The following is a 27,205-nucleotide window of genomic DNA, read 5'->3' on the forward strand; positions in this document are numbered from 1 at the left end:
CTCCCTTGAGTGACAGCCAAGTTCATTCTTAATACACTACATATTTACAGCATTCTCTTCTTCGCGAAGCACTTTATTGTTTTTGGTACTGTGAATGCAATTCGAACGTACAAAAATTCCGATCGCCGGTTCGGGGATGCGACCTTATTTGTCTCTGTGAATGCTCATCAAGTGAGGCACTTTGAGTGTGCTGGAGGGAATTCTTGGCACACAGCGGGGACCAAATGCCAGAATGGTACGATTCGCCCCCTGTCTGCCCTGAGCACTGCCAAATCTCTGCCTCTCTCAGCTTGTGATTCATGCACTCCCTGAAATAATGTCACACAACTCCTGCACCCAGTCTTTGAGAATGCTCTCTCGCATTGCTCTGCTGGCTTGGGTGAGGCAATGAAGAAGAGCTTGAGTTGCCCGTTCATTCCGTGCCTGTTCATTCCGTGGCACCGTCTCGCTGCCACCTCACGTTTTGTGCCCATCAAGGCTGCAACACGACACCGATGGTGTCAGTAGTGTTGACAAATCGGCCTTAATGGTGGAGACCTCTTGTGTCCCCGGAGCTGCTGGGGGAACTTATAATGCGGTTAAAACCGGACCAATTTAAGGCAGTGTCCTGCATCCATTGATTTACCTGTCAATTACAGCTGACTACAGTGTTCTATGAGAACACATTGAGCACCAGATTGGATATTTATATTTGGTTTCATTTATACTGACTACAATACCGCAGAGCTAAAATAACCCATGAAAAATTAGCTTGCTGTGTTCCTGAAAAAGAAAGTGCCATTTACCATGGTGTCATGTTGGGATCAATGCAAATATTGTTGCATTAATCACTTCAATTGCCATTGATGAATATCAAGATGTCATAATGGTCGAAACCATTGATGTTGCCACACCTTTCCAACACCTCCCCTCTGCCAGTTACACAGCTGGTGCCATTGATGCTCACTGAGAACGATTTTTTAAACGGTGTTCTTTGTCGGTACTTGCACATGCATCGACCAGGATGAGTACGCTGGAGGTATGGACCTGCTTACTCAGTGGACATGGAATTTAATTCTGCAAGTAACCGCACTTCATTTTCACCAGGCATGCTTTCCAGATGGCAAAATAATTATTCGTCTTGGTTCTACTTAGTCGCTTATTGTGGGCTGCATTTCATCTGGTGGCCGGGCAACATTTGGCAGCTGTGATTTACAACTTGCAAATTTCGTACATGGTGGTGTGAGCTGTTTGGGGGTACAGAGCAGCAGTGCTGGCCTGCACATACAGATATTGCATACACAACTGTGCAAAAGAATTAAAAACGTGTGTTGCAAATTCTACAGTGATGGTAGAGTGTGGTTTTGTTCAAGTTGGAATGTGAATTCCAGGTTGGTGTAAGTTGTGATTTATCACGACCGTCCAGTTTCCATCTTCCTTCAAAAGATAGCCCCCTATATATATACTTCCAGTTCTCTTGCCTTGTTTACAGTTGTCATCTGTGGACCCAGAGGCACTGGAGCACGTGTATTTGTAAATTGAAAACGCATTCGAAGGATAACACTGTAGGCCAGAGCAAGATGGCTTTTTTAGAGTGCAAAGCATGAAGTGTCTGGCTTTGCATTGCCAGGAGCCTTTAGCTACACTTTTCCATTCATGGGTAGTGGAGTACATCCAAGGTTTGAACAATGGTGTGGAAAGTTTACAGCAGTTAGCATCATAACTTTTGTTGCCATTGGTACGTGCTGTATTTAAATGCTGGCATAATGCAGAGACTTTTAACACACCCTGCTATTTAATGTCCCATTAGAAGTTGGCTGCGTGGTAAATGCAGAATTTTCACTCGAGCCTATTGGAGCCTTGCTTGATTTAGGAGCAGTGGAAACATTAATGTTCAGAAAGCTTTCAAATGCAGCCAGCAGCCGAAATCCTGAGGAAGAGAAATAAAGGAAGACGGATAGCTGAATAATGGTGTTCGAGTACAAAAAAACCGACATATTTTACAGCTTGGGAATACAGCATCCAGGGTGAAGGACAGGAGGCTGGTTTGTTCTCTTGGAGCAGCAGGGTAAAGAGATGCACCCCTTGGTTGTGCATTGAGAGAGACCCCTGTTCAATCACTGGGACTGCACTTAGACTGTAAAATATCCCAGTTGTTGGGCAACATACAAAAAACAATCCTCAGTACAAAAGTCCCCGAATTGTAGGTGCTCACTAATGTTCTCCCATTCGCCTTCGTCAGGATGCTTAGAAGGTGAGATATATATGTACAGTGAGGGAAAAAACGTATTTGATCCCCTACTGATTTTGTACGTTTGCCCACTGACAAAGAAATGATCAGTCTATAATTTAATGGTAGGTGTATTTGAACAGTGAGAGACAGAATAACAACAAGAAAATCCAGAAAAACGCATGTCAAAAATGTTATAAATTGATTTGCATTTTAATGAGGGAAATAAGTATTTGACCCCCTCTCAATCAGAAAGATTTCTGGCTCCCAGGTGTCTTTTATACAGGTAACGAGCTGAGATTAAGAGCACACTCTTAAAGGGAGTGCTCCTATTCTCTGCTTGTTACCTGTATAAAAGACACCTGTCCACAGAAGCAGTCAATCAATCAGATTCCAAACTCTCCACCATGGCCAAGACCAAAGAGCTCTCCAAGGATGTCAGGGACAGGATTGTAGACCTACACAAGGCTGGAATGGGCTACAAGACCATTGCCAAGCAGCTTGGTGAGAAGGTGATAACAGTTGGTGCGATTATTCGCAAATGGAAGAAACACAATAACTGTCAATCTCCCTCGGCCTGGCGCTCCATGCAAGATCTCACCTCGTGGAGTTGCAGTGATCATGAGAACGGTGAGGAATCCGCCCAGAACTACACGGGAGGATCTTGTCAATGATCTCAAGGCAGCTGGGATCATAGTCGCCAAGAAAACAATTGGTAACACACTTCGCCGTGAAGGACTGAAATCCTGCAGCGCCCGCAAGGTACCCCTGCTCAAGAAAGCACATATATATGCCCGTCTGAAGTTTGCCAATGAACATCTGAATGATTCAGAGGACAACTGGGTGAAAGTGTTGTGGTCAGATGAGACCAAAATGGAGCTCTCTGGCATCAACTCAACACGCCGTGTTTGGAGGAGGAGGAATGCTGCCTATGACCCCAAGAACACCATCCCCACCGTCAAACATGGAGGTGGAAACATGCTTTGGGGGTGTTTTTCTGCTAAGGGGACAAGACAACTTCACCGCATCAAAGGGACGATGGACGAGGCCATGTCCCGTCAAATCTTGGGTGAGAACCTCCTTCCCTTAGCCAGGGCATTGAAAATGGGTCGTGGATGGGTATTCCAGCATGACTGACCCAATACACACGCCCAAGGCAATAAAGGAGTGGCTCAAGAAGAAGCACATTAAGGTCCTGGAGTGGCCTAGCCAGTCTCCAGACCTTAATCCCATAGAAAATCTGTGGAGGGAGCTGAAGGTTCGAGTTGCCAAACGTCAGCCTCGAAACCTTAATGACTTGGAGAAGATCTGCAAAGAGGAGTGAGACAAAATTCCTCCTGAGATGTGTGCAAACCTGGTGGCCAACTAGGAGAAACGTCTGACCTCTGTGATTGCCAACAAGGGTTTTGCCACCAAGTACTAAGTCATGTTTTGCAGAGAGGTCAAATACTTATTTCCCTCATTAAAATGCAAATCAATTTATAACATTTTTGACATGCGTTTTTCTGGATTTTGTTGTTATTCTGTCTCTCACTGTTCAAATTAACCTACCATTAAAATTATAGACTGATAACTCATTTGTTAGTGGGCAAACGTACAAAATCAGCAGGGGATCAAATACTTTTTTCCCTCACTGTATATAAACTTTTAAAACCTGTAATATTTCAACTCTAAGGAAGGGTCATTGCAAAAAAAAAATGGTAGCGTAGTTTTTAATATTTTATTTTCAGTTAAAGAAATCTAACATGCATTGTTGATACAGGTTTGATAGACATATGGGTCTAGATTTGGGTTGCGAAAATATGTATTTAATGGTATTTCTAATATAAGACTTAGCAAGACATTGACGGATCTTATTTACATTTTCCAGCGAGGGGCCACAGTAGTTTAACACTTTAACATGTTTGGGTGGCACATAGCATACACAACTGCACAAATACTGTATATATGTATGCATGTCTGCCTACCAGCATATTTGTAGCGATTAGATGCGTTGTTTGGCGTGTTGGCATCAGGGTGGCTGTCTTTCCATCGGGGGGAGTATTCAGCTGCTCATACGGACCAAAAACTAAACTGTTGGTGTGATTGGTGGTATTTTCCATTTTGAATAGTACCACCTTGACTTAAATAAATTATGGAATATTCCATTATTTTTTTACCATTTTTATAATTACCTTTTTAAAAATACTATTTATTAAATTCATGGTTGACATTAATATTACTTTCTTAAATTCCACCAAGTCAGTTATGGATAGGTTTTGCTGTACTACGTTCACCCTTTGACTTTCAGAAGCTCAGCCATTAGCTCGCTTATCAGTATTTTAAGGCTTTTACACAGGTCTATTAACAATTCAGCTCCAGGACAGTAAATACCTGTTAAGTTATTTCCTAAAGCAATGAATCGTATGAACAATGCTCAGCAAAGTGGCCTTAATGCACCACTTAATGTCATTCCTTGAAGCCACCCAGATGCCCCAATGGCAGGGCCATATCAGTTCTGCTCAAATGGCCACTCTGTCGTTCTAATTCGGACTTAGCCAGCAGCATCAGCGAGACCAGACACACCAAGCCATCAAAGGGGATGTTGGGGGGTGAGTATCAGTTTTGAGTTCAGATTTGGCACTGCAAAGGTATTTTCCACTTTGTGATTAAAACGTACTTTTGATGATGACAATGCTACATAGACATGTCTCTGATTATAGCTTTGAAACGTTTGGCCTTTGTTTCAAAGACGCGGATTAAAAGCTTAAGCGTTTAGGTAGCGCTTGATACGGTCTTTAGTATCACACCTTGTCAGGGTGATCAGAGACTGCGGGGTCCAGGAGGGGCGTGTGGACTCTGCCACTTGTTTTAATGTTTTAACCAGCACGTGCAGATGTTTGATTAAATTCAGGGTAATTCAAGTTGTGTCGGAATCCCATGCCAATTGGCTAGCTGCATGTAATTACCCACACGTGTCAAGCACGTTGAAAAAAAAAAACTCACAGCGGTGTCTTGGTTTCACCTGGACTGGACTTGTTGGCCACTCTTGCTCGACTGAGTGGTGATCATATGAAGATAATTTTATCAAGCCACCTAAGTGCCATTTAACATGCTCCATAGATTCATAACAGTTTTAGAGATTATAATGAGCTGTTCATGATGAGAAATACTGTTGAAGCATAAATGTCTGAATCACTGATTTGAATGATTGTGAAATACTGGTTGACTTGATTCTTTGGTAGATCTTAAGAACAATGGCACTACTGTACCTTTAAATACCTATAATGCAGTATTGTGCAGTATTCCGGATAACAAATAAATATACTTTCACTTAACTCTCTACATTCAAGTAAACTGTTCTTTAGTCCAGCAGCCATACATAATGTGCCAATATATAGCAGCGTTTTTCTAAGCGAGCACATTTTTGGACCAGTTTCCACCATTTGAGTCACGTCAGCAGAGACGGGCTTAATTCAACAAGAAGAATCTGATTACTCGAACCGGGGGAGCTGTTTTTTACTCAATAAATCTGGAACCAGACTTGCAACTTTTTTTAAAAGCTTTTTTTTTTCTCACACAACCCGAGTCAACTAATCTACAAATCATCCCCACTTTTAAAAATACATATTCGGAAACGGTGCTTCGAAGTTGTGGTGCAACGTGAGAGCGCGGCAAGTCGCCGACCGGTTCTCCTCCCTTGACCTGGCAGACCTCTCCCCGCCGATGGGCTAGCAGACTCGCTACGCCTCCTCTCTCTGACGGAGGAGCACCTGGCTGAGATGGAGGGTGACACACTGCGCCTGTTCGGCCGCGGGGCCCTCGAGGCGCTGGACCGGAGCTGGGGCGCGCACGCGGCCGCCACCATCACCGCCGTCTCCTTCTCCTACGTGGATTTCGACGAGGTGGCCGGCGTCTTGGGGAAGCTGCGCGCAAGGTTTCCTGGCACAGCGGTGAGCTCCGCTTTGAGGGTATAAATCGACAACCTGCGGCTCAAGGACTGCTCGCCTGGCTATTTTTTGTTTATATTCTTAGTTCTTTCGGTAAAGTCACGTTGAAGGGAAACAACAAAATAATAAAATATATATAAAACAAAAAAATTTCTCACGACGTTTCGACCATAACACAAACTTGAAGACGACCGTTTGTGTTATGGTCGAAACGTCGTGAGAATTTTTATTGTTTTATATATATTTTATTATTTTGTTGTTTCCCTTCAACGTGACTTTACCGAAAGAACTAAGAATATGAATTACTGCAGTCACGAAAGCTTTAAATCAAAATTAATTTTTTGTTTGTTTAAAAAAAATTACAACGGGTTCGTGAAATGGTGAAAATGAAATGGGGTTGGTCTGGGACACGCCACTAGATGGGATGATGGTCGGTGGTCGGGACTGATTGTGGATTGGCAGCCACGTGAGGGAACACGTCTGACCATCCAAAAAGGAGAAGGAGCAATTAAATTATCTCGTGTGTAAGCGTTATATTTTTTCATCACGAGACCCAGAGTTGATGGCAGCTTAGGGAGGCCCTCATCCAGCAGAGAATACATCACGGCTGATGGTGATGATTGTAAGTGCAATCGTGATGACGGCCATGACGAATATGTTAATGATGATGCTGGTGACCAATAGTTACTTATGAAAGGCAATTATGTAAACAAAATTCAGAGCAAGCTGCAACAGATTTGCATTTCATAATAAGCGATCAATGTGAAAAATTGCCATGCACGTACTGGAGAAGGCTGTCACATGGCTCTGTGTCTACGTGGGCTGACGTCCACTCACATATAACATTGACAACCTTATTTATTTATTTTTATTGCATGTCTAGCCCTCTTAACTGTACGCCGATCGCTTGTAAAAGGCATTCGCTAAATAAAATGCGAGCGATTTTTGTGACCGCGATAAACGCTTGCTTCTTGCCGCAACCTGCACAGCACCTCCAGTTCACCGAGACCAACCTGCAGAACCTGCAGCAGCTCAACGCTCTGGCCCAGCTGCGTCGCATCGAGCAGCTGACCGTGAACCCAGCTGGAAACTCGCTGACAGCTCTCTCGTTGTGGACGGCCTACGCCACCTTTCGCCTCCATCACCTCGGACTGCGACGTATCAACGGGCAGGAGGTGGGCAGCTGCGCTGTCGTGGGGTCAGTGGCTGGGAGTAGGCGACGCGGGGAGGTGAGGTGTATGGGAACGACCTCACCTTTTTAGGAATTGGAACGCTCTGTGATCGGTGCTCACACCACCTGCATGCCCTGTGGTGGTGCCTGCAAGGCTGCACATGCATGTGTAATTGACTCCGAAACACAACGTGTTTGTTGGGCCATTGGTGTTTGAAAACCCTTGACATGGATGTGTCACTAATAAGCACTTCTCCAAAATGTGCATTGTTTGGATGTCCGGGTGCTTTCTATGCCTTATATATTTTATTTATGATTTTTGGATATCTAGAAAGTATGCCCATATACCGCTGATGGAGGCTTGCTTGTATATTGTGAGAACTATTACTTTGTGTGTTTTTTACAGAAGTGGATGTTAAAGATCAATTGACAGCATTCACAAAAGTAGGCCATGGTCCACAAGAACTGAGTGTAATACTGAATTAGACACAGAGTGGAGAACCTAGACCTGTATCGTCCATTATTCATATTGGAGTGTACATGGAATTGCATAAATCGTGAGTAATATTTGTGAAGCATATGTATCAGATGAAGCTCACATGAGGCCAGCCTAACACGTGTTTACCATGTCAACACTTGGTACCGTGTAACTTTACCACAAAAGCAGAAATGAGCAATTCATTTGCTGCATTATCTGTATAAATGCTTTGTGTTTGAGCTACTACAGTGACATTTTAGCTGCTTGTTAAGAAACTAAGAAAAGCTTAAGCAGTATTTTGTGTATCGTGCGAGAAATATAAAAAAAAACGTGCTAATCGTATAAGTGCTTTCCTTTTCAGCACAGGCATTTAGAAATAGTTTTAGAGAACATATATATCATCACCATTTCATGTAACTAACTGCATTTCACAATGTGGCATATCATCCATGTGCCATCTGTTTCCTTTTGGCGGTTTGGTCCAGACATTATTTGTGGTAGTTCAGCAAAGAGGCATTTCGAATTTTAAAACGTGATGCACCACAAGACTCGGTCACACAAAATTTGAACACCTCGATTAAGCCTTATTTTTTGCTTGTTGCAATTCCTACACTTCTCAAAATGCCTGCAACAATGTTAAGGTACAATTTTAAAGCACTTACGAAACAGCAGGAAAATTCACGAGCATTAAACTCCAGCTTCCTTTCACGTCACCTCAAGGTTGGTGGGTGAACAGGTGTCAGGAATGTGGAACCTAGAATTTGACCCTATTCCTGAAGACCACTTGATGCTCGCCGCATGAGATTGCCTGTGCCTCCGTGGTCCACCTCGTTTTGGCACTGCTCTGCTCTTTAGCATTACGTCAGCAGTTTGCGCACATTTAGCAATGTAGCCAATGTGTAGTTTTATTGCATTTTCTCTTATAATTATGTGTGTACAATTGATAGTCTCCGATACATGCCATATTTCGAGCCATTAACTTGACTTGTGAAGGCAGTATTTATGGCCATAGAGTATAGTAATCGGTACAGATCAGATAAAAGCAAACTTGACCTTTTCCACTCCATGCACTGCTGGAAATACGATACGAGGAGACGTGAAGGTGACCCTGACCGTCCAACACTGCTGTTCTCCTCCAAAGCATACAAACGCGTGCACACACACACACACACCTACTCTGAATGTCCCTTGTGCGTGCATACCTTTCAACACGCGCCCAGTGTTTGCTATAGTTATAATTAGGTGTGTCGGGTTTTAGATTTTGCCTTTCGTTCTTATTTTCACCCAAGCGATGAGCACAAAAACACATAATTTTTTAAAAATCCATCCATTACATTTATATGCTTGTGTAGGCTTTGTTAATAAAGCTAAGTGTTGTCTCGTAACAGTGAGAATGTATTTTGAAGGCCTCCTCTGAGAGCTACGCAAATGTGCGTTGAAATCTTTGCATTTCTTATTGCAGCTGTAAGATATTTTGTAGTAATGCAGTAAGTGACTTGCTTTTGAATTGTTTATACAAATCTGTTTCATCAAACATCCTTTCAAAGTGAAATATATCACATTGGTGTTTCGTTTGTGCATTGTTACACCCTACTTTTACCACGTTAAATTGCTGACACACGTCATTTAAGGATGAAGACGATCGGGCGAGGCACACTCAGCCTCGTAATCTCTCAACACTCGTTGTGTACATGCACTTACCGCTACAAGGTGCTGAAGTGTTGGCTCCAATGTGCATTTACGCCTCCTTCCTGGCCTCTAATGAGAGTAAAAGTGTGTGGCACGCTGGCCTAAAAATACAAGTTGAGTTGAGCCATGTACACAGCCGTGCGGTTTGGTTTCTTTCTTTTTGGGCGTCTCCTTGGCCCGAGACTTGGAAATTCCACAAGCTGACACAGTGTTCACTGCCTTTTGGCCCCGTTTTGTCTGTACACCCATCACCTATTGTGAGTACACTAAAGCTTTTGCCGCGGGCGTTAAGGGAGAGCGGGGGCCACACTTCGGTGTTAATGTACCCAAGGAATAGACACAGGCAGCCTTGTCTGGCAGGCTCACCTGATAAGGCCCAAACAGCCTGCAGTCCTATAACCGACGTCTAAGTACAGAACTCGCGCAGTGTGCCACTCCCAGGGGAATTCCAACAGTTTAGCCAATTTTCTTCCAATTAAAAGGTAAAGCTGAACCCCTTTTTATGCTTAAGGTCAACTTTTGAATACGCAGAATTATTTCTAAAGGTCAGAAATGTTATGCTAGGAATTTGGGGCTGTTGTTTTTTTTTTGTTCATATCTGACGTCCTCCTCCTTGCTCAAACACCTCCGTGTCAAAGGGGAAAGGCTCCCTGAGCTCAAATACAAGCTTTGTTGAATCAATTTTTCTGCTTAACAGTTTGACAAAGAGGAATGTGCAATCGCTTACGCTGGTCTACGGGGCACATATACTTTGTTCATATTCTTGGTTCTTTCGGTAAAGTCACGTTGAAGGGAAACAATAAAATAATAAAATATATATAAAACAATAAAATTCTCACGACGTTTCGACTGTAACACAAACAGTCATCATCAGGTGTGAAAACCAACGGCAAGAAACGTGACCAAGAATATGAATCACTGCAGTCACGAAAGCTTTAAATAAAAAAATATACTTTGTTATTTAAATGGGTATGGGGGGTGGAATTAAGGGTTGTAGTATAGTCTTTAACGCTCGTGTGTAAATGGAGAACCTGGATATTGGCTTAATTGGACTCTCTTTTACACTGCGTCGGTTCGTACATGCACAATTAACTGAATTAATTCATACGTACATTTGATTTATGTTAATATATATTGGAAAAAGACATTAATGCACTGTTAGCGCATACGGAATTCACATTGATTGGTTGTTGGTAGTAGTCCTAAATGATATATGTAATGGAGATCAATAGTTATTGTTATACATCCTTACTTTCATTAGTGCCTGCAATAACAGAACAAATCATGATGAATATAGACTAACCACTGGCCCTGTTGTATTTATCATTCCTGAACCATTGGACTTGGTACAAGCAAAACCTGCGAACAATTTTGCAGCCCTTACAGCAATGAATTAATCTAAACAGTGTTTCAAGTTGATTCAACAGTTTATCTTACGGTTGGGTGTTAAATCAATGATCCCTTCTCATTATGTGGGTCCCAGCAAGCATCGGGTTACCCTAATTTGTTAACTTGTTGAAAGGACATGCGCAATCTGCTTAGGCCTTTCCTATTCGCTTGCAGTGCACATTCACACGAGGCAGCTGAGTTGCAGGACTCCGCTCAATGAGGCCGTGTTCTTTGGCTGCTTCCAAAGTAAACACCAATAAGACCTACGCAACCACGGAGGTGGGAATACTGCTCTTGACATTGCGGTGTTTTCAAAGCTATCCCTGGGAATTGCAGTCCTACAGCAGTGCAATACTTGCAGAGGGCAATTTTATTTCGTGCTCGAATTTGCTCACAGGATAGCGGCTCAATTATTTTTGGTCCAGTAAATATGGTCCGGTCGGTCTGTAGCGCATTTTTCGATGAGGTGTTGAAGATGGCAAGTGTTAATTTGGAAACGGCAATCAATCTGTCTGGATAGGCTTTGAAATCCTAATATTAACCTCCGTCTCTTGCTTAATATCGATTAACACGTCTATTGGCAGAGATATGCGGCGTTAACATCTCAGGATTATTTTACAGTCGCGTCGATACGGAGATAATATCTGCCTTTTTTTGCATTTGGCAAGGTGTGGGAGGTAATACCATGTGATGCATCATTTAACCTGAGGTTACCAAACACTTGGCATTGCCACTGACAATAACACTTGATACCCTGCATTACAGCCAACTGAGCATCTTGGCTACCACCTCTTCACTGGAGCCTGACGGGTAGTCTGTGTGTGTGTGTGTCCTGACAGAATGTCCTGGAAGCCCAGAAATCCCCCCCCAGAATTGTGCAACCCTACGGCTTAACGATGCCGTGACAAGCGCTGGAATTTACGGAGACTTGGCCGATCAAACATGACAATTCTTTTAATACGTGCGATTATTTTGTCGGGCAGATATCGGCGACAGATGTCACAGCTGCAGAGGCGATGTTCGGTTCCCTCGCCCGATTGACTGCCCCGCGGGCATCGACCTCGGCGCTCGGGGACGGCAGGTACGCTCGCGTGCAAGCGCCCGTGAGCGCGCACGTTCGTTTTGTACTTTTGTGCGATTGCGTGCGTGCGTGCGTGGGTTTCGCATTGGGGTAATTGAATCCCTGGTCCGCATCGTCGCAGGTCACGGCATCTCAAGGTACGTACCAGAAGTGCAACGTGCGCATTTTTGGTACATCCTGTGTCCCATTGACCCTTGAGGGGTGAGTGTTTGTGAGAGCGAGGGTGTGGCCCTGGGTGTGGGGGTTAGCATTTCCATTGCCATATTACATTTGTCATCGATTTTCCGTTCCCATGCATTTTATTCGGGGCTAGATTGCCACAGTAAGCATGAAGCAACTACTTCATTAGCGAAGAACAGTGTGCGTGGTGACTTTTGGACCATGTTTATTTTAAAACACCGTTCACTTACAAGTTCACACGTAACATCGAAGTCGCGGCTATCTTGTAAGTAATTAAAACATTTATTTACAGCAGGTTATCCATCCACTGCTGCATGAAGGCTTTCCCATGCCATGTCGGTTATGGTGATTTTTTTTTACCGTACTTCAACAACGCTGGTCAGTGTTGGTGCAGGGGGCGGGTGGAATTACCACTTTGTTGGCCCTGTTTGGGATTGAACTCAGGTTTCTGGGTTCACTGCGTAGTGCCACCCCCCTCCGCCCCATAAGTTAACACGTGCACGAATTTCCACGTCGGATTTTTAATTCGAAGAGAAGCCTACTTCGAAGTGACTCACAGCATTTACACACGAGGGCAGAACACAGTCCGCCCATAAAAAAAAAAATTAATCCATGAACATGCACGGAAACAAACGTGAACATACGCACACTCGCACGCACGCACGCACGCACGCATGGCGGCTCACACACACCCCAAGAGATTTGTGGCCAAAGTGAACAACGCCCATACCACTCCGTGCTTCGTCTTAAGGCCTGTATAGGAACAGGATATGGGAATATTGCAAAAACACAAACGGCTTGTCAATGTGCCCGTTGCAAACCTGGGCTTGGGAAACCACCCGGAATGGAGATTATTGGGCAGCGGTTGTGGGAGATATCCTTTTTTACAGGAAAAAGGTAGTTGTGACATTTTTTATGCAAGCCAGAACTGTCACACGTGTTTGTCGTGCCGTAGTTTGTCACTGTTCTGTGTGTGGGTGTTATTGCGTCAATGCTGGCTGGTGGAGTAATAATGTGGGATGCTTGCAGCCTGCTTATACAGTCACTGGCTGAGCTGCTGCATAGCTCTCCGCCTTATCTGCTACTCGTAAAGGCTGAAGCAATGTGCTGTTTTGCGGTCTCATTTTATTTTACTTTTCTCATCCCCGCTTTTACAAGTTTTTTTTTTTTAACAGACGTTTCAAAATAAATGTTACGGATCGAGACGAATATCTTAAGACGTGTACACAATCTGTGCGTTCTCAACAGTACATATTTACTTGAAGACGTTCGTACCTAAACAACAACAACAACAGTACACATGCCTGCAGAAATGTCAACAGAGGGGGGGGGGGGGAAACAAGATAAGGCAGCAGCAGCAGGCCAGCTCAGTGTCGGAGGGTAATGCCTCTCGGAGGAAACACTTGCGTAAGCCTACTCGCCATCGTAAATAAATGTCCATCTTGGGAAAGATATTCCGGGTACAACAACAAAGGCACTCTCGAAAAACGACCGACTCTCACGGGGGTGCAGATGGTCCCCACTGCTGCAGCTGCCAACTATTTAAAAAAAAAAACCCCCATCCCAACTCGGGAGCTTCCCATATGTGCCCTTGTGTGCCTTCACGGTTCCCTTTAGGAAGAGCGGCGGCTGCGTGAAGTCACTGGTGTCTAACACGAGTGCTTTCCAACGCTCTCAGCCGTGAGAGATCTTAGGGATTTGCCTGCAGTGTCACCATCGGGGAGAAAGTATGGAACAAGTGCCGAGTGAATCTTTATTTGGATATTTGATGAAAAATCGGGAGCGCCACTTTACTCGCGCGGCAAGTCCCAGCGGGAGTGAGATAGTTATTCTGATATCGCAGATAGTCATTCAAAAAAGTTTTTGCTTCGAATATTTGTGCCAAGGCATAAAACTGCAGTGATTAATTATGTTATATTCTTGCATATGGCAATATGTTCAGGAGATAAATGCCAATGTCAAGGTCTGCTTGCCACAAGAAAGCTGCAGGAAACAGTTTGCGTAGTTTTGCTATTTCTCCGTTGAAGGAGTGCAAGCAACAGTTATTTACGATGTGATCCATAGCTTGCATTGCATGGCCACAATCGCACTGTGGCTTTTATTAAAATTCCCATTCACGGGGGCCTGCACATCGGCCTGTTGATGGTTACACTAGTGTCTTCGAGGAATGTCAAAGCCGGGAGGTGCGATGTTTGAGTATATGTTAATAATATAATCATGTTGGTTACATCACTTGCTGTTTGATTTGTAATTCTGGTGGAGCAGTTTGCATTCGAGCGCTGTTCTGAATTGGGTGGGACTGATGGTTTGAGAATGTCCCCTGAAAAAGATGGAGCGGGGAAATCCATTAATGTGCAGATGCTAAGTGGATTACTACATCGTAGGAGCACAAGAGGGTGGTGGTGTCTTGGGGGAGGCCTTCATCCAGCAGTGGAGTGAGCATGGCTGATGATGGATGGACATGGGGCTTATCTTGTCACAGTTAATGACTATTTTATGAAAACATCCACATGCTGAGGGAAATGTTACGTGTGATGTAACTTTGAGGTTGTGAAATAGCTAACATTTTTTCTGGTATACTTAACGTTTTTGAGATTTTGTCCAGACCAGAGGGTGTTCTTTACGTATATGCATTTTTTTTTCCCTTTGACTTTAATTATTGTCTATCATTGTGGGCTTTAGGACTTTGTTGCAGGCACAAAAAATACCCAACGGTGGCTTTACACGTATCTCTTTCAGTTTACCTAAGCTTTACAGCCTTGTCTTTGGAGAATGTAGGCAAGCGATGAAATCTGTGATAATGGCATATTTGCTTTGAATTCAGGAAAACTTGTATGTGTAGCATTTAATCTCCACGTATTTGCTTTCGCCAATGAAGTTAACGCTGTCGGTAAATAGCAACTTTGTACGTGGTTGTGGTGTGAAAGAATGATCATGTTTTTTTAGCATGTGACAGCAGCCCACAACCCTGTGTGTGGGAAAAAAATAACCTTTCCCCGTCACTGTGATGCTGCCACCCATTCTCGTGTGGTCAGTGAACTTCCCCGCAGATGGCGGGGGAAACTCGGAAGACACGATGGGGGTAAAAAGTGGCAATGTGTAATGGTCTGTGGTGAGAACACAAGGCTTTACTACCACAATCGCTGGGGCTTGGTTACTTTATTGAGTTTCAACATGCCATTTCTAAGTGGTAACAGGCCCTGCCCAAGATACCCACATGAAGCAATGCAGCAGCCACTTTATCAAATAAGTTAACTCCCGTTACTTATTTAACGGTGCTTCAACAATGTGATTTAACAGCTTTCGGAAAGAAAAAAAGGAGTGCTCCAAACGCGTGGCCGAATGTGAGTGGCACAGTGTTGTTATCAAAGTAAAAAGTTGTTCGCACTGGATGGTGATTCCAGCAGGGTAAAAGGGTCTGAGCATGCTCTCAGTCAGAAGTGTACTCCAGCCTCCAGTGGGATCAACAGCATAGTCATAGAAAGCTTGCAAGGTCCTAATAGCCGATCGTCAGCATTGATTATAGGGCTGAAAAAAAGTTAGAAACTGAAATCCAATGCTGCGGTACTCCCTTTTTGGCCACCTACACGAAGTCCTTGAAAAAAGGGCACACTTTTAACATTTATCTGCACAAAATGCACTACGAATTCCACAACTCTTATCTGTAGTTTGAGCCGTATGTGCTTAATGTGCTTAATACGCAATGCAGGAAGGAGAGCGTACCGCCAAAACTTTGTAGAATGCAGGCAAATGTATTTTAGCTGAAGGTTAAATAACTTGATTTATCTCAAGAGCTAAGAAATATAATGGAATTTGATTTTTTTATGGAAAATAAATAAAATGAAAGTTTTTTTTGCGTGTGCTAAATTGTAATCTAGATTTACAACAGGGCAGTTATAGAGTACAAATTGTAAAAAAACTACCATCCACATACCACCTGCTTTAATTAAGTTAAACATTTGTTATTCGGAATTGTAGGTTCTGTGCCAGATTCGTTTTATGGAGGAAGATCAAAGTCTTTGTAGTTTTATTTAATTAATATTACGGTTGGAAGTTCTCACCAGTGGCCTTGCGTAATAAATGTGTGCCACACTACGCTCTGTTTGACCCTCATTTGCACACACATTTTCACCATCTCACACTAAATCAAGCTAGACACTTAGCACTCCTCCATGGCGCCCCCAGCTGTGAGTGGTTAGGTTGGTGAAAGCGGCTGATTGGGAGGGAAGGGGGAGAAAGGCGGCCAATTGGCCCATGGCCATCGTACCATCACGATCTGGTTAATCTCAGAAGTTGAGCATTAGGCCTTGAATGGTAACGGTCCCCGGAGATCAAGAGGGATATACGGGAGGGCATTATAATTGCATAATATCTCCATGCTCTCACCGTTAGGCCTGAGAAACACGAGGCAGCAATAATGCTGTGTTTTAAAGCATTCAAACCCAGCATCTATATATAATACGTCTATATGATCAGGCCACATGATGATTTCCTGACCCAAAGCATGTCGTCTGCTGTTAAGTGAATGTTAAAGACAGTGGCACCGGTTTGTTTAAGTAGAATATTCTCATAGCCTAATTCACAAATTTAAAATGTCTTCATTAAATGTAGCACATGTATTTACTACTAACTGTAGCTGATTGGGTTTCCCTCAATAAAGTCTGATTTTATAAAGGAGAGTCATATTTTGTCACGCGTGAATATTTTAACCTGGGTTAGTACGATGGCTTTCGGGTGAACTTTATGAACACTACATATACTTTCATGGAATGTTTTCAGCTGCTTCATGGGCTATTAATTGATTATAAACAAATATAACAGGATTTGTTGTACCGTATTTCCCAATCAAACGAGGCACGTGTCTGCGTCCTTGTAAATGTGCAACCCGGCAAATCGCCGTGCATTACACGGATCAGACGTGCCTCGTAGAATTACAAAAACGTCTCCATAGCCGATTTTATCACTTGCCAAGTAAAGCGTTGAGTGAATGGTTATACTGTGACATGCATATACGTGAAATATTCTGACCCCCATAAACCATCAGCATAGTGGGAATTGTGATTTAGAACATGTGCTTGACTCGAATCGGCACGGATGACAGTACTTCTACGAGTGCTCTCACCGCATCTCTCTGCTAGGAAGAAGCTGCCAGCGGCTGCTGCCGCCGCGTGCACTGCCGAGAGCAAGGGCAAGAGGGCAAGTGGAGGACCCGTCGCCGACGATGGGCGGGAGCGTGGCCCGGCACCCGTGGATTCGGCCAGCCTCGCCGGCCTGCAGTTCTACTCCCAGGAGGCGTTGGACAGGATGTGTCAGGTACAGCGATCGTCAGCCGAGAGTGGCGATCGGAAGGGTGCCGGGTTTCGCACGAGGAGTAACGGGCAAGAAAATTACGTTGCGGGGAGACGTGGGTAAAATGCAAGCGCGGAAGAAAGCGTTTAAAATAATTGTTGCGTAATATATGAGCGTCCTGTATCAATGAGAAATGCCTGAGACGATCTGATTTATGTGTCTCGTGCATAATTGCTGCATGCACATTTTAGTACGGTTGCTACGTTTTGCCTGACTGGTTTATAAAGGACCTTGAAAAATGCTTCTGGCATGCCATGAAGTTGCTCACCTGTTTTCAATGTTTTTAAGATATAGGTTCCACCTGGAAGGTATTACGTAAACAGAAAGAGTGGAAAATCCACAAGCATGTGACCTTTAGTTCAGAGCATCTTATGATTAGCTATCATATTCCATTAGCCAGATAGAGACAAGACAGCGCACACAAAAGTTGTGTAGCAACCATAAACGAAATAATTTGTTCTTCAGCAATGAAAGTGTTTTTATTTGAAATAGATCTGCTAGATGAATTAACCTTAGAAATGCTTTGTAGCCTGAGATCGCAGATATAAAAAAAAAACTTTTCCAGCAGGTGAAAAGTTTCCAGTACTGGCTACCAAATATCTCGATTTTTTTCTTCTTGTTTTGTTCGTGATGGGTTAGGCCCCTTGTGAAAATGTCACGATGCGTGTCATATTTCAGGAGCAGGAGGAGAAGGGGCGCTTCTGCCAAGACTACGTGAAAGAGCTGGTGGACAGAGTGGTTCTGCAAGAGAAGAAACAGGAGGCGTTGCAAATAATTTGGCCCCAGTTCTTCCTTGAGATGGTCACGGATGCCGTTCTTGAGACACAAGATTCCGACACGTATGTGTCCAGGCGCATGAAGGAGCTGACTGAGGAGTGATGTGGAGATGAAACCAAAGGCTGCACATATGATCCCAGCTGCCATAAAACAAAACAAAATCAACAAAGAAATGCTCTCATGCACACATGTGACCATGTGGTTCTCAGACTTTTGCGGCGAGGAAGTGACTGAATTAATTGTGCACTCGCAGAAGAGACAGCATGGACACACTCCAGGAAAAAACAGTATTTTCCTTCATGATACTGCTTCATACTTAACAACATTATTGGCAGTGCTTAATCAAAATAATGTATCAGGTTAGATGGCCACCCTTCCCTCTGTTATTCTTTCATAATGAAAAACATACAATGGTACTTGTATCCTCAATTAAAGAATGTGGGTTTTATTCTAAAGTATTCACAGAAGGAAGTCCAATAACTGTGCAAATTTTCACTTCACCGTTTACTGTGTAGACACTGACTGTGGAAATTGCCCGTGCTGTAGCTAAACAACTTATATGTATTACCTATCACTATTTATATTTATTAGGCTCGGCGTAGGCAATTCCACAGTCATGGCTTCCTTCGATCAAATGAATACATCAAAAGATCTGTTCAAGGAAAAACATGGTGAAACATTTCAATTTCACTGGTCGCTTATTTCGTCTTTATAGATATATAAAAAAAAAAACCTGTAATATCGCTGAAAAAATGCAATGGCCACATATTGAGCTCTGTCTCAGTATAGTTACCTTGGTATCCAAGAAAATTATTCTCGTCCTGATTTGGGAGATCATTTACATTTACCACACGCCTCGTTGCACGGAAGGCGCAGGAGGCCAGCCCCCCCCACCACCACCACCACATCGTACTGGTGTGCTTGCGTGCCTGCCATTCGCTTGTTAAGCATCTCATACATTTATCTAACTAGAATGTGGTAAACCCATTGCCTTCCACTTAAACGTATGTATGCACTGCTGGAACGGCTAATGTGCAATATTGTCAACAGCTGCAACCGGAGCATTAAGAATTTGTTTAAAACTGTGTAATTGGTTGGTGGCAGTTGCGTGTACGTGTGTGTATTTACTTCATAGGTTCAACATGGTAACATATACGGCACATTTTGAACAAGTGTATACTCTTGCAGTATACACATCATATTAACATATACTGTATGTCATTGCACTAATCCTAATGCATGAATAGATGTAGGCAGAGAGATAAATCAAAGTGGTGTTCACCTTCTTTTGAAGGGAAGTGCTTTAAGTTATCACAGCCATCGTGCTGCACATTTCAGGAAGCACGCGGTGGAAACTGAAGTTTGATGAAGTGATACGCCTCTCCAACCATGAGGGAACCTCACTAAATATAGCCAACCACACATCTGCTGCTATTGTGACAAGTGCCACACAGCAAGGATGGTTTTAGCACTTGTGTGAGTAATGGACCGAGAGATGTCAAACCATGGACCCACCACATCCTCGGTGAACGCATAAATCTCTCAACGTCGCTGGCACAGTTGCTGAATGGTGAATGGCTAGCGTTCACGTGTGGTGGCGCGCACAATCGCCTGTAATTCTCGTGACTTGAAGGCGGGGAAAGGTGGATGGGACATTTGTGGCCTGCTCGGTGATTCGGTGCTGCTGGTACACAAAGTACGTTTTTGATTTATCCTCGTGGGCGTTGGGCTTGCTGTGGTTCTTGCTCCGGCTGTTCCGGTTGCCTTCCACAAACAAAATGTTTTCATTGGCCAAACGATTAAAATGCGAGATCCTTCGTGAAATGAGTTTTGTTACTGAAGGCTTTTTTTGTGTAAATTAATGTGTTTCCATTTCATTGGGGCCTACGCTTTGTTATGAATTAAAGCAAAGACATGTTTTGTCTTCCTGGTATATTTAAAAGCAAAGCAATTAGCTGCTCAGTGCAGTCTTATATACATATTTATTTTCTCTTGTGAGAAATCGTGCATGAATTCGCTTTTTTTTTACTGAAGTATGTCAGCCCTGATGTGAATGGTGATTGCAGTTTATTTATTTTATTGCACGTGTGATTTGCGCAAGCCTTGAAGTTATATATCAAACTAAATAAAGGACGTGTGTTTGAGAATCTCTTGATTTTGCGACAACATTTTACGTTGATTGTGAGTAGACATTGATGCCAGCAACAAAACAGCCAACGAGCCCAAGGGTTTTTAATATACCCCCCCCCCCAAAAAAAAATAATCAGTGGCAGAAAAATAAATACAGTTAAAAAATGTCTTGCCATACTGTATGACGACCGCAAAGTATGCCAGCGATTCAACCAAGTCATCCCCGTGCGTGTCAGGGCAGGGGAAAGCTTCACTGGCTGCTGGAGGGGAATTCGCATTTACCTGTGGACTTGACCGGAGAGAGGTGCCCCCACGTGGTTTCGGCGTACACAAGTCGGGCCTTTTTGTTGTTGTTGCGAAGATCGAGTATCAAGGTCGCTCCGGCGCCCGCCTAATTCGTGTTACATGCAACAACAATGAAAAAAACAAAGCAATTTTTGTTGTCCTCTGTAAAAAAAAAACGGATTTAAATTGCTGGCATTTACTTTGCTGAAAAACAACCTCGAGGAACGAACGTTAATCCCGCTTTATGCAAAAGGATGGGGTGAGGAAAAAGCCGAGGAACGTGCGTACGTGCTTTGGCTGTGAACGCATTCTAGGGCAAAAGGGAGTTTGAATGTGTGTCATGCATATTTGCGCTAATTGTCCGTAATTCAGTCAAATTGTTTTCCTAACGTCTACAAAGGCAACAACGTGACAGGCTAATCGCTAGCCAGAAACACAGTGGCACAATAATGCCCCATCTGTTCTTTCACATGCACCACTTATAGGTTACAGTACAATATGATCCGATTATTTTAAGGCGCATAGCATCATGACTTTGATTTGCATGCGTTTCGTCGGTATGCTGCTTGACACAGTTGATGCAGTAAGACAGTGCGACGATCTGGCGGGTTTGCTCCGTCTGGAAATGCCTCTGGTCGAAGATCTTGTGGAATGCGCTGTCCGAAGTAATATCTCCAGAGTGACATGGGACACAGTAACAACGGGGGGGTGGGTTATCAGGCAGGTAAACCAAACTCTCACACCCTGCGTCGTTCAGCTGGCTAATAGCACCGTGGTTCGTAAGTTAAGAGTCCGCGGCTCGATTCGCCACTCAGATTCGCGTGGGTGTGTGGGCTGCTGTGCGAGTTCCCAAATTCCGTTGTTGGGTATAAACAAGCTGCGAGCTTATACTGTATCTGGTTTCAGGTAATTGTACACAGCCACTCTTATGTGTAACCAGGGCCGTAATTACAGAGGAATATGGATTCCAATCGATGCAAGTTAATGGTGTTGCACTTGAACAATGCTGGAACCTGAAAATATACGACCACTCCGATTAGCCGTTCGAGAAAATTAGGAATGTTGGCAAGTTTTGAGAGTTCATTTCCTCCATATGGTATTGCACCAAGATCAATGGCTCACAATTTCGTGCAAACCAACAACTTTTCAGATCTCTAATGACTGAAACGCCTCCCCTCCACGGATGAACGTCACTGGCTTTGTTAGCCATCAAAATATGCCCGCTTGCTCACCCCCCCCCCCCTCAAAGAGCGAAATGGGCTCTCTAGTCAATCATTAAAACCTCTCGAGTCTAGAGTGAGATTGATTGTTCTTCCTCCTTTCTTCTCTCGCTAATGGGATTCATCATCCGGAAACTTAATGCAACGTTGAGCTGTTAGTGGCCAAAATCACCTCCGAAGAAATGCACCTGCAGTTAAAATGACCCGTCCACGTAGTCAACAGAATTCAGAATGCGTTCGTATTTATCAAATATATCAAACTGGTAAATGCAATCCAGACTTACCAAAGAATACCCTGCAAATTCTTGCAAAGCTTCGTTGTCTTCTTTTGCCCAGTTTGGCTTTAACAGTCGTGTTCTCCTAACCGTTGAGCAGATTCTAGAGATAATTTGCGAGCTTCAAAAGAAATGCTTAAGGCTCTAAAATCCTCAGTATGAGCCCTTCCCCTCGATTATAATGAAACATTCATTGAGGCGGGGGGGCGGGGGGGGCGGCAGAAGGGGGGGGGGGCAGAGGGAGGGGGAAGAGGGAGGGGGGCATACATTCCCTGGGGAAGGGGAACTGTGGGAGAGATGTAACTGTAGGTGACGCTGCGTAACTCTCAACCCCCCAATGGGTCACTCATCCCAGGAGGCTTGGATGATCTTGGTGTGATAGCGATGGCGATGATGATGATGTGTCAGAGCTTGCTCGTGTTTGCACTGCCGCTTGCCCCAATCGCTCGCGGAGGTCGCTGTCGGTCAGCTGCGCTTATGTTATGCGAACGAGAGTGGGGGGGGGGGGACCAGATAAAGAAATGTCCACATCTCCCCGGAGACGCGTGCCTTCATCTTCTGAGCCTACCTGGGGAGAGAGAGCGATGATAGACAGGGAATAAGTGCTGCTATGAAAGTATGATAAGCACAACTTTAAGGGACCCAAAAAAAATCCTAAAAGTTTAAACGCAGAAAATTATTATGAGAAGCCAAACGCGACGTTTTCGTAAAAGCGATGCTCTTAACAATCAAATCCAAGTACGAGACCTCTTCTGAGCCTCGCTAATTAATGTATTAATTGGCCATGTGCTAATATATGTCTCTGGGAGGTTTCGCTAGAATCAGTGGTTCTTACCTTTCACCGCAGCTTTGCACCCCCGTTGGTTCTCAATCGGAAGACAGCGATGTATAATGTTAATACATCGGTTTGATGAAACAACGTAGTTGTAAATTTTGATTTAAAGCTTTCGTGACTGCAGTAATTCATATTCTTAGTTTTTTCGGTAAAGTCACGTTGAAGAGAAACAACAAAATAATTATTTTGTTAGTTTTTTCGGTAAAGTTCTCTTCAACGTGACTTTACCGAAAAAACTAACAAAATAATTATTTTGTTGTTTCTCTTCAACGTGACTTTACCGAAAAAACTAAGAATATAACGTAGTTGTACTTACGTGCCCGTACTTAATTTGTGTCTTCGATTATTTATCTTTAAAACTAAAAATCTGGCCACGTCTCGCACGCCCAGAAAGGGCGTCTCGCACCCCCAGGGGGCGCAGGGTGCACCCCCAGGCTCAGAAGAAGAACCACTGCACTCGATGCAGAAGGATGCGGCAGGGGAATGGGAGGGGGGGGGGTGCACAGAGATGGGTGTGGGGGTCCTCTGGCGCCGTGACAAGCTCTCCGGAAGGCAAGTCACCCCCACTCGCCTCCTCCTCCTCCACTACACGCCCTGACGTCACGCACTCCGGCCCCACGCCTCCCACAACGGCGCATGGATTAAAAACTTCGCACGTTGAATGGGGAACGGCGGGCTTGCGACGCGACGAGACGGTGGAACCTGCGAGCCACGCGCGAGCCGACCTGCCGGGACGAGGAATCGGACAGAGCCAGACAGACGAGCGGACGGACAGAGAATAGAGAGAGAGAGAGAGAGACAGAGTCTTCGCTGTTCCTTCTCCGCGCTCATCCCACTTGAGCCGAGACACGGAGCGAGCAACAACTCCGGACCGCACGGACCCCCCACCCCCCTTTCCCAACCCGTCTCGACTCCGGCCCCACAACTCACCCGACCTATCCCAAAGACGACAAACCCCGGGCTTGGCTAACGGCGCAGCACCGGGAGGTGACCCTTCCACGTTCGCTGGCGCTGCCATGAGACTCTGTAGGCGCCACGTGAACGGAGGAGGCTGAAGGAGGGCCAGGAGACGCCAACGTCGTCGGGAGTGACCGGCGCGCGTGCCGCGGGGTTTTCCGCGTCCACGCGACCAACAGGTGAGGGCTGAGCAGATGCCGGGCAAAGAATCGAGTTGCTGGGGTGGCCGCTGGTGGAGCGAGTGGAGCGAGTGCGCTCGCCTTTTAAAACGCTTGGCGCGCTGCTGTGCGGGATTAAAAAAAACGTCGCGCGTCTTCGGGTTGTTGTAACACGCCGTGTTTTTTGCGGCGGCACAATTGTCCGACGTTTCGTAAATCATGCCCCCCCCCCCACCGCCGCCCGTCACGTTCGTTCATCGTGCTCCATCTTCATTCATTCATTCAAACTTGCCGCCGGGAGCTCCCCAGCGCGAGCGGCCGAAACGTCGGACAATGTGCGCGGTCACGAACCAGAGCGGTTTATGCAGTGAACTCTCGCGCGTCGATACGTGGGGCCCTCCGTACCTGTACCCATCTCCCGTCGACCTGAAGATGGGCGGGCTGCGTTATCCGCTGGTCTGAATCTTCCCAGTTGCTCCCACTGTGAGTTTCCCCCTCCCATCACCTTCCGTTCTTTGGAGTTTGTTTTTTTGCAAGAAGCTTTTTGTGTTTCTGCTCGGTAGCCAAACTCGCTGCTCGGTCGCGCTCCGTGCCCGCGTCTCCCTCTCGCCGTTGCTGTCGTCATCATTGTCATCATTCACGGCAAGTGCGAGCTCCAATCGTCACTCACAACGACCGCGCAAGCAAATTATCCATTACATTGGGAAGAAACTATTTTAGTAACGGCGATGTAAACACAACCCTCCCTCCCCCCCCGCACTCTGCAAATAGCTCTTTGATGTTATGCTTCGGGTTGTACGAAAGGCGCGCGCTGCGATGTCCGACGTTCCGCTGCACGTGCTGTGGAGGGGGTGGGGGGGGGAGCTTCGATCGTCAGTGAGTTCCACACGCGGGCCGCACACGTCGGAGAGACGGGCAGAACAGCGGCGGAACGGCGAGCGAGTTGTCCTGCTGCGTGGCAGGGGCTCCACGCGGCCGCAATGATGATGCGCCAGCTCCCCCCTGACATGGGCTAGTCGAGTATTGAAGAAGCGAAGAAGCTCCGCGGAGCGAAACGTCGGACACCGCGCCGAGCAAAACGCCGTGCACAACCCGAAAGCGCATTCAGACGCAATTCCGTCACCCACGCGGTCAATATATCACCGTTGACAACGTTTCGCCTCACAGTCTATACGATGTGTTGTTATCTTGACTCTGCAGTGGGCTGTGTATCGTGTGCCATAGTTTGCGTGCGTGCAATGTATGGGAAGCGGTTAACGCAGTGGTTAGCGCTGCGCCGCGCTACGAACCCCGCTGTCCGAGTTCGATTCCCGCTCACGCCAACCAACGCCGGTGACGATCATCTGAACCGGTCCTGGGCCTCCCCTAGGTAGACTCGGCCTCAAATGCGCACCTGGTGCGGTGTGCAGTCAACGACATTATTTGCTCGGGAGACAAAGGTGGCCCGGCGTGGTTTCTGGGCCACCCGTCCCCTCGTGTGCAACCGTGCCGGCCTTCATAGGTGCTGCTCTTGCCCCAACACATCTGTTAAGGCTACACGGGGGATCTGTGTCTTCGTGACGGTGTGTGCACTGAGTGTTCTTGTACAGGGAAATTGCGTTTTCAGGTTCATACGACGTACAGCCGTTTCAATACAGGCAAACATTATTTTGTCCATGTGTTTGTGTTTTTCCCTTGTGATGGGACTTTGTAGGATGAACGTTGAGATTTATAATGGCACGGGGGTGACCAACAAGGTGTGAATTGGTCTGTAATAATGTAGGCACTGATAAGGGGCTGGCAGGTATGCGTACGCATCTTTACGCGATTGCGCGCGGCACATTTCTTTTTGACACGAGTACAAACTTGGAAATTGTTTACTTGCAAAGTTGCACGGCGGTGTCAGGGGCAACTCCGCCTCTCCCCTTTCTCCTACCTCCCCCCCTTCTTCTCAACCTCCCTGCACTAAACGCCGCACGCCAACGAGGGAGACGGTTGGAGGGGTTTGGGGGTGGGTACAGCCCGCGTCTAATTCCGGCTCTTGTCTTGGCCGGTGTAATTGCGAGCGTTCTGGGAGATGATACTGATCTCTCTCTTGGAGGTCGCTGCAGTGGGTTGAGGTTGGAGGGTGGAGCGGGGGGTGGTTAGTTGCTCGCCAGGCTCTCATCAACCACCCAGCGATTAGTGCCAGCACGTGCGTACACACGCGCGCAAAGATCCCCCGCGGTAGACTTAACAGACTGTCGGGGCAAGTGTTGTTAGCGAGCACCTATGGAGGCCGGGACTGTGGCACACGAGGGGGTGGGAGGCCGGCACCACGCCCGACCGCCTTTGTCTCCCCAGTGGCGATGTTTACACACCGCACCAGGTATTCATTTGAGGCTGAGTCGACCTAGGGGAGGCTCAGGGCCGGTTCAGATATTCGTCACTGGTGTTGGCCGTGAGCGGGAATCGTACTCGGTTCGCCGTGTTCGTAGCGCAGGTCTCAAAACCGTTACGCCACCGCTCCCCACTCATACATTCGCACACGCACACACACAGTGAACCCGCGTGTAAGTCATAGACTCCTTAGTGGAGGCAGGGCACAGCGCACGAGTGGCTGCTGTGGTCAGCACCCTACCTCGCAGCTATTGTCTGACGTTTTACTCATCACGGCATGTAGTAATTTATGGCCGAGTCTACCTAGAGGTGGTCTCAGATAGGTTCAGATAACACGTTGCTCCTTACGTTATCTCTTGATGGGAGCCAAACCCAGGCGACTAGGTTCATAGCGCAGTATACCCCATGTGTCTCAGTCCTCGCGGTGTGACTGAGCGCCTGGTTAGGTCCTGGCCCAGTTGTCATGAGGCACCCCGAATGCTTTGCGTGGGAGAGGGAGCGACCACGTGGCTCCAGTGATTTCCACGCTGATGATTCTTCACACGCACTTGTGACCACCCATCCTGGCGCTCGCAAGCAATGCACGCAAGAACGCCCACATTCTATCCATGACTATCCATCACTAAAATTATTTCCAACCCTAATGCAATCCAAAAGCTAACTCTATTGCATAACTTTATCCCCTAACTCATCCCTAACCCTGTATATTTAACACTAGCTCTATGGTGTAGCATT

The 27,205-nt window shown here is 45.6% G+C and overlaps 2 protein-coding genes and 1 long non-coding RNA gene across 6 annotated transcripts in view; 2 read left to right on the forward strand and 1 right to left on the reverse strand.

Moving 5' to 3' along the window:
* LRRC49 (leucine rich repeat containing 49) overlaps positions 1-20,401 on the forward strand; it is a 71,190-nt gene extending 50,789 nt beyond the window's left edge. For both annotated transcript variants that reach the window (XM_032950184.2, XM_032950193.2), the window contains exons 14-18: positions 5,901-6,141; positions 7,128-7,313; positions 11,849-11,946; positions 17,265-17,439; positions 18,154-20,401. In XM_032950184.2, the coding sequence (XP_032806075.1) occupies positions 5,901-6,141; positions 7,128-7,313; positions 11,849-11,946; positions 17,265-17,439; positions 18,154-18,354 (901 nt within the window). In that variant the 3' untranslated portion in view covers positions 18,355-20,401. The remainder of the gene's footprint in view (positions 1-5,900; positions 6,142-7,127; positions 7,314-11,848; positions 11,947-17,264; positions 17,440-18,153) is intronic.
* Positions 1-22,358, reverse strand: part of LOC142924728 (uncharacterized) — a 29,930-nt gene extending 7,572 nt beyond the window's left edge. Inside the window, exons 1-2 of the long non-coding RNA XR_012941796.1 lie at positions 22,172-22,358; positions 20,665-20,773 (exon numbers count right to left, since the gene is read on the reverse strand). This is a non-coding gene — a long non-coding RNA (uncharacterized LOC142924728). The remainder of the gene's footprint in view (positions 1-20,664; positions 20,774-22,171) is intronic.
* A 1,213-nt stretch (positions 22,359-23,571) lies between these two features.
* Positions 23,572-27,205, forward strand: part of THSD4 (thrombospondin type 1 domain containing 4) — a 147,551-nt gene continuing 143,917 nt past the window's right edge. For all 3 annotated transcript variants that reach the window (XM_032950224.2, XM_032950216.2, XM_032950207.2), the window contains exon 1: positions 23,572-24,133. The gene's annotated coding sequence lies outside the window, so the exon portion shown is untranslated. The remainder of the gene's footprint in view (positions 24,134-27,205) is intronic.

The sequence above is a fragment of the Petromyzon marinus genome, chromosome 1 (assembly GCF_048934315.1).
Source record: "Petromyzon marinus isolate PM22_M1 ecotype Great Lakes invasive population chromosome 1, UKy_Petmar_22M1.pri1.0, whole genome shotgun sequence".
NCBI classification, from domain to species: Eukaryota; Metazoa; Chordata; class Hyperoartia; order Petromyzontiformes; family Petromyzontidae; genus Petromyzon; species Petromyzon marinus.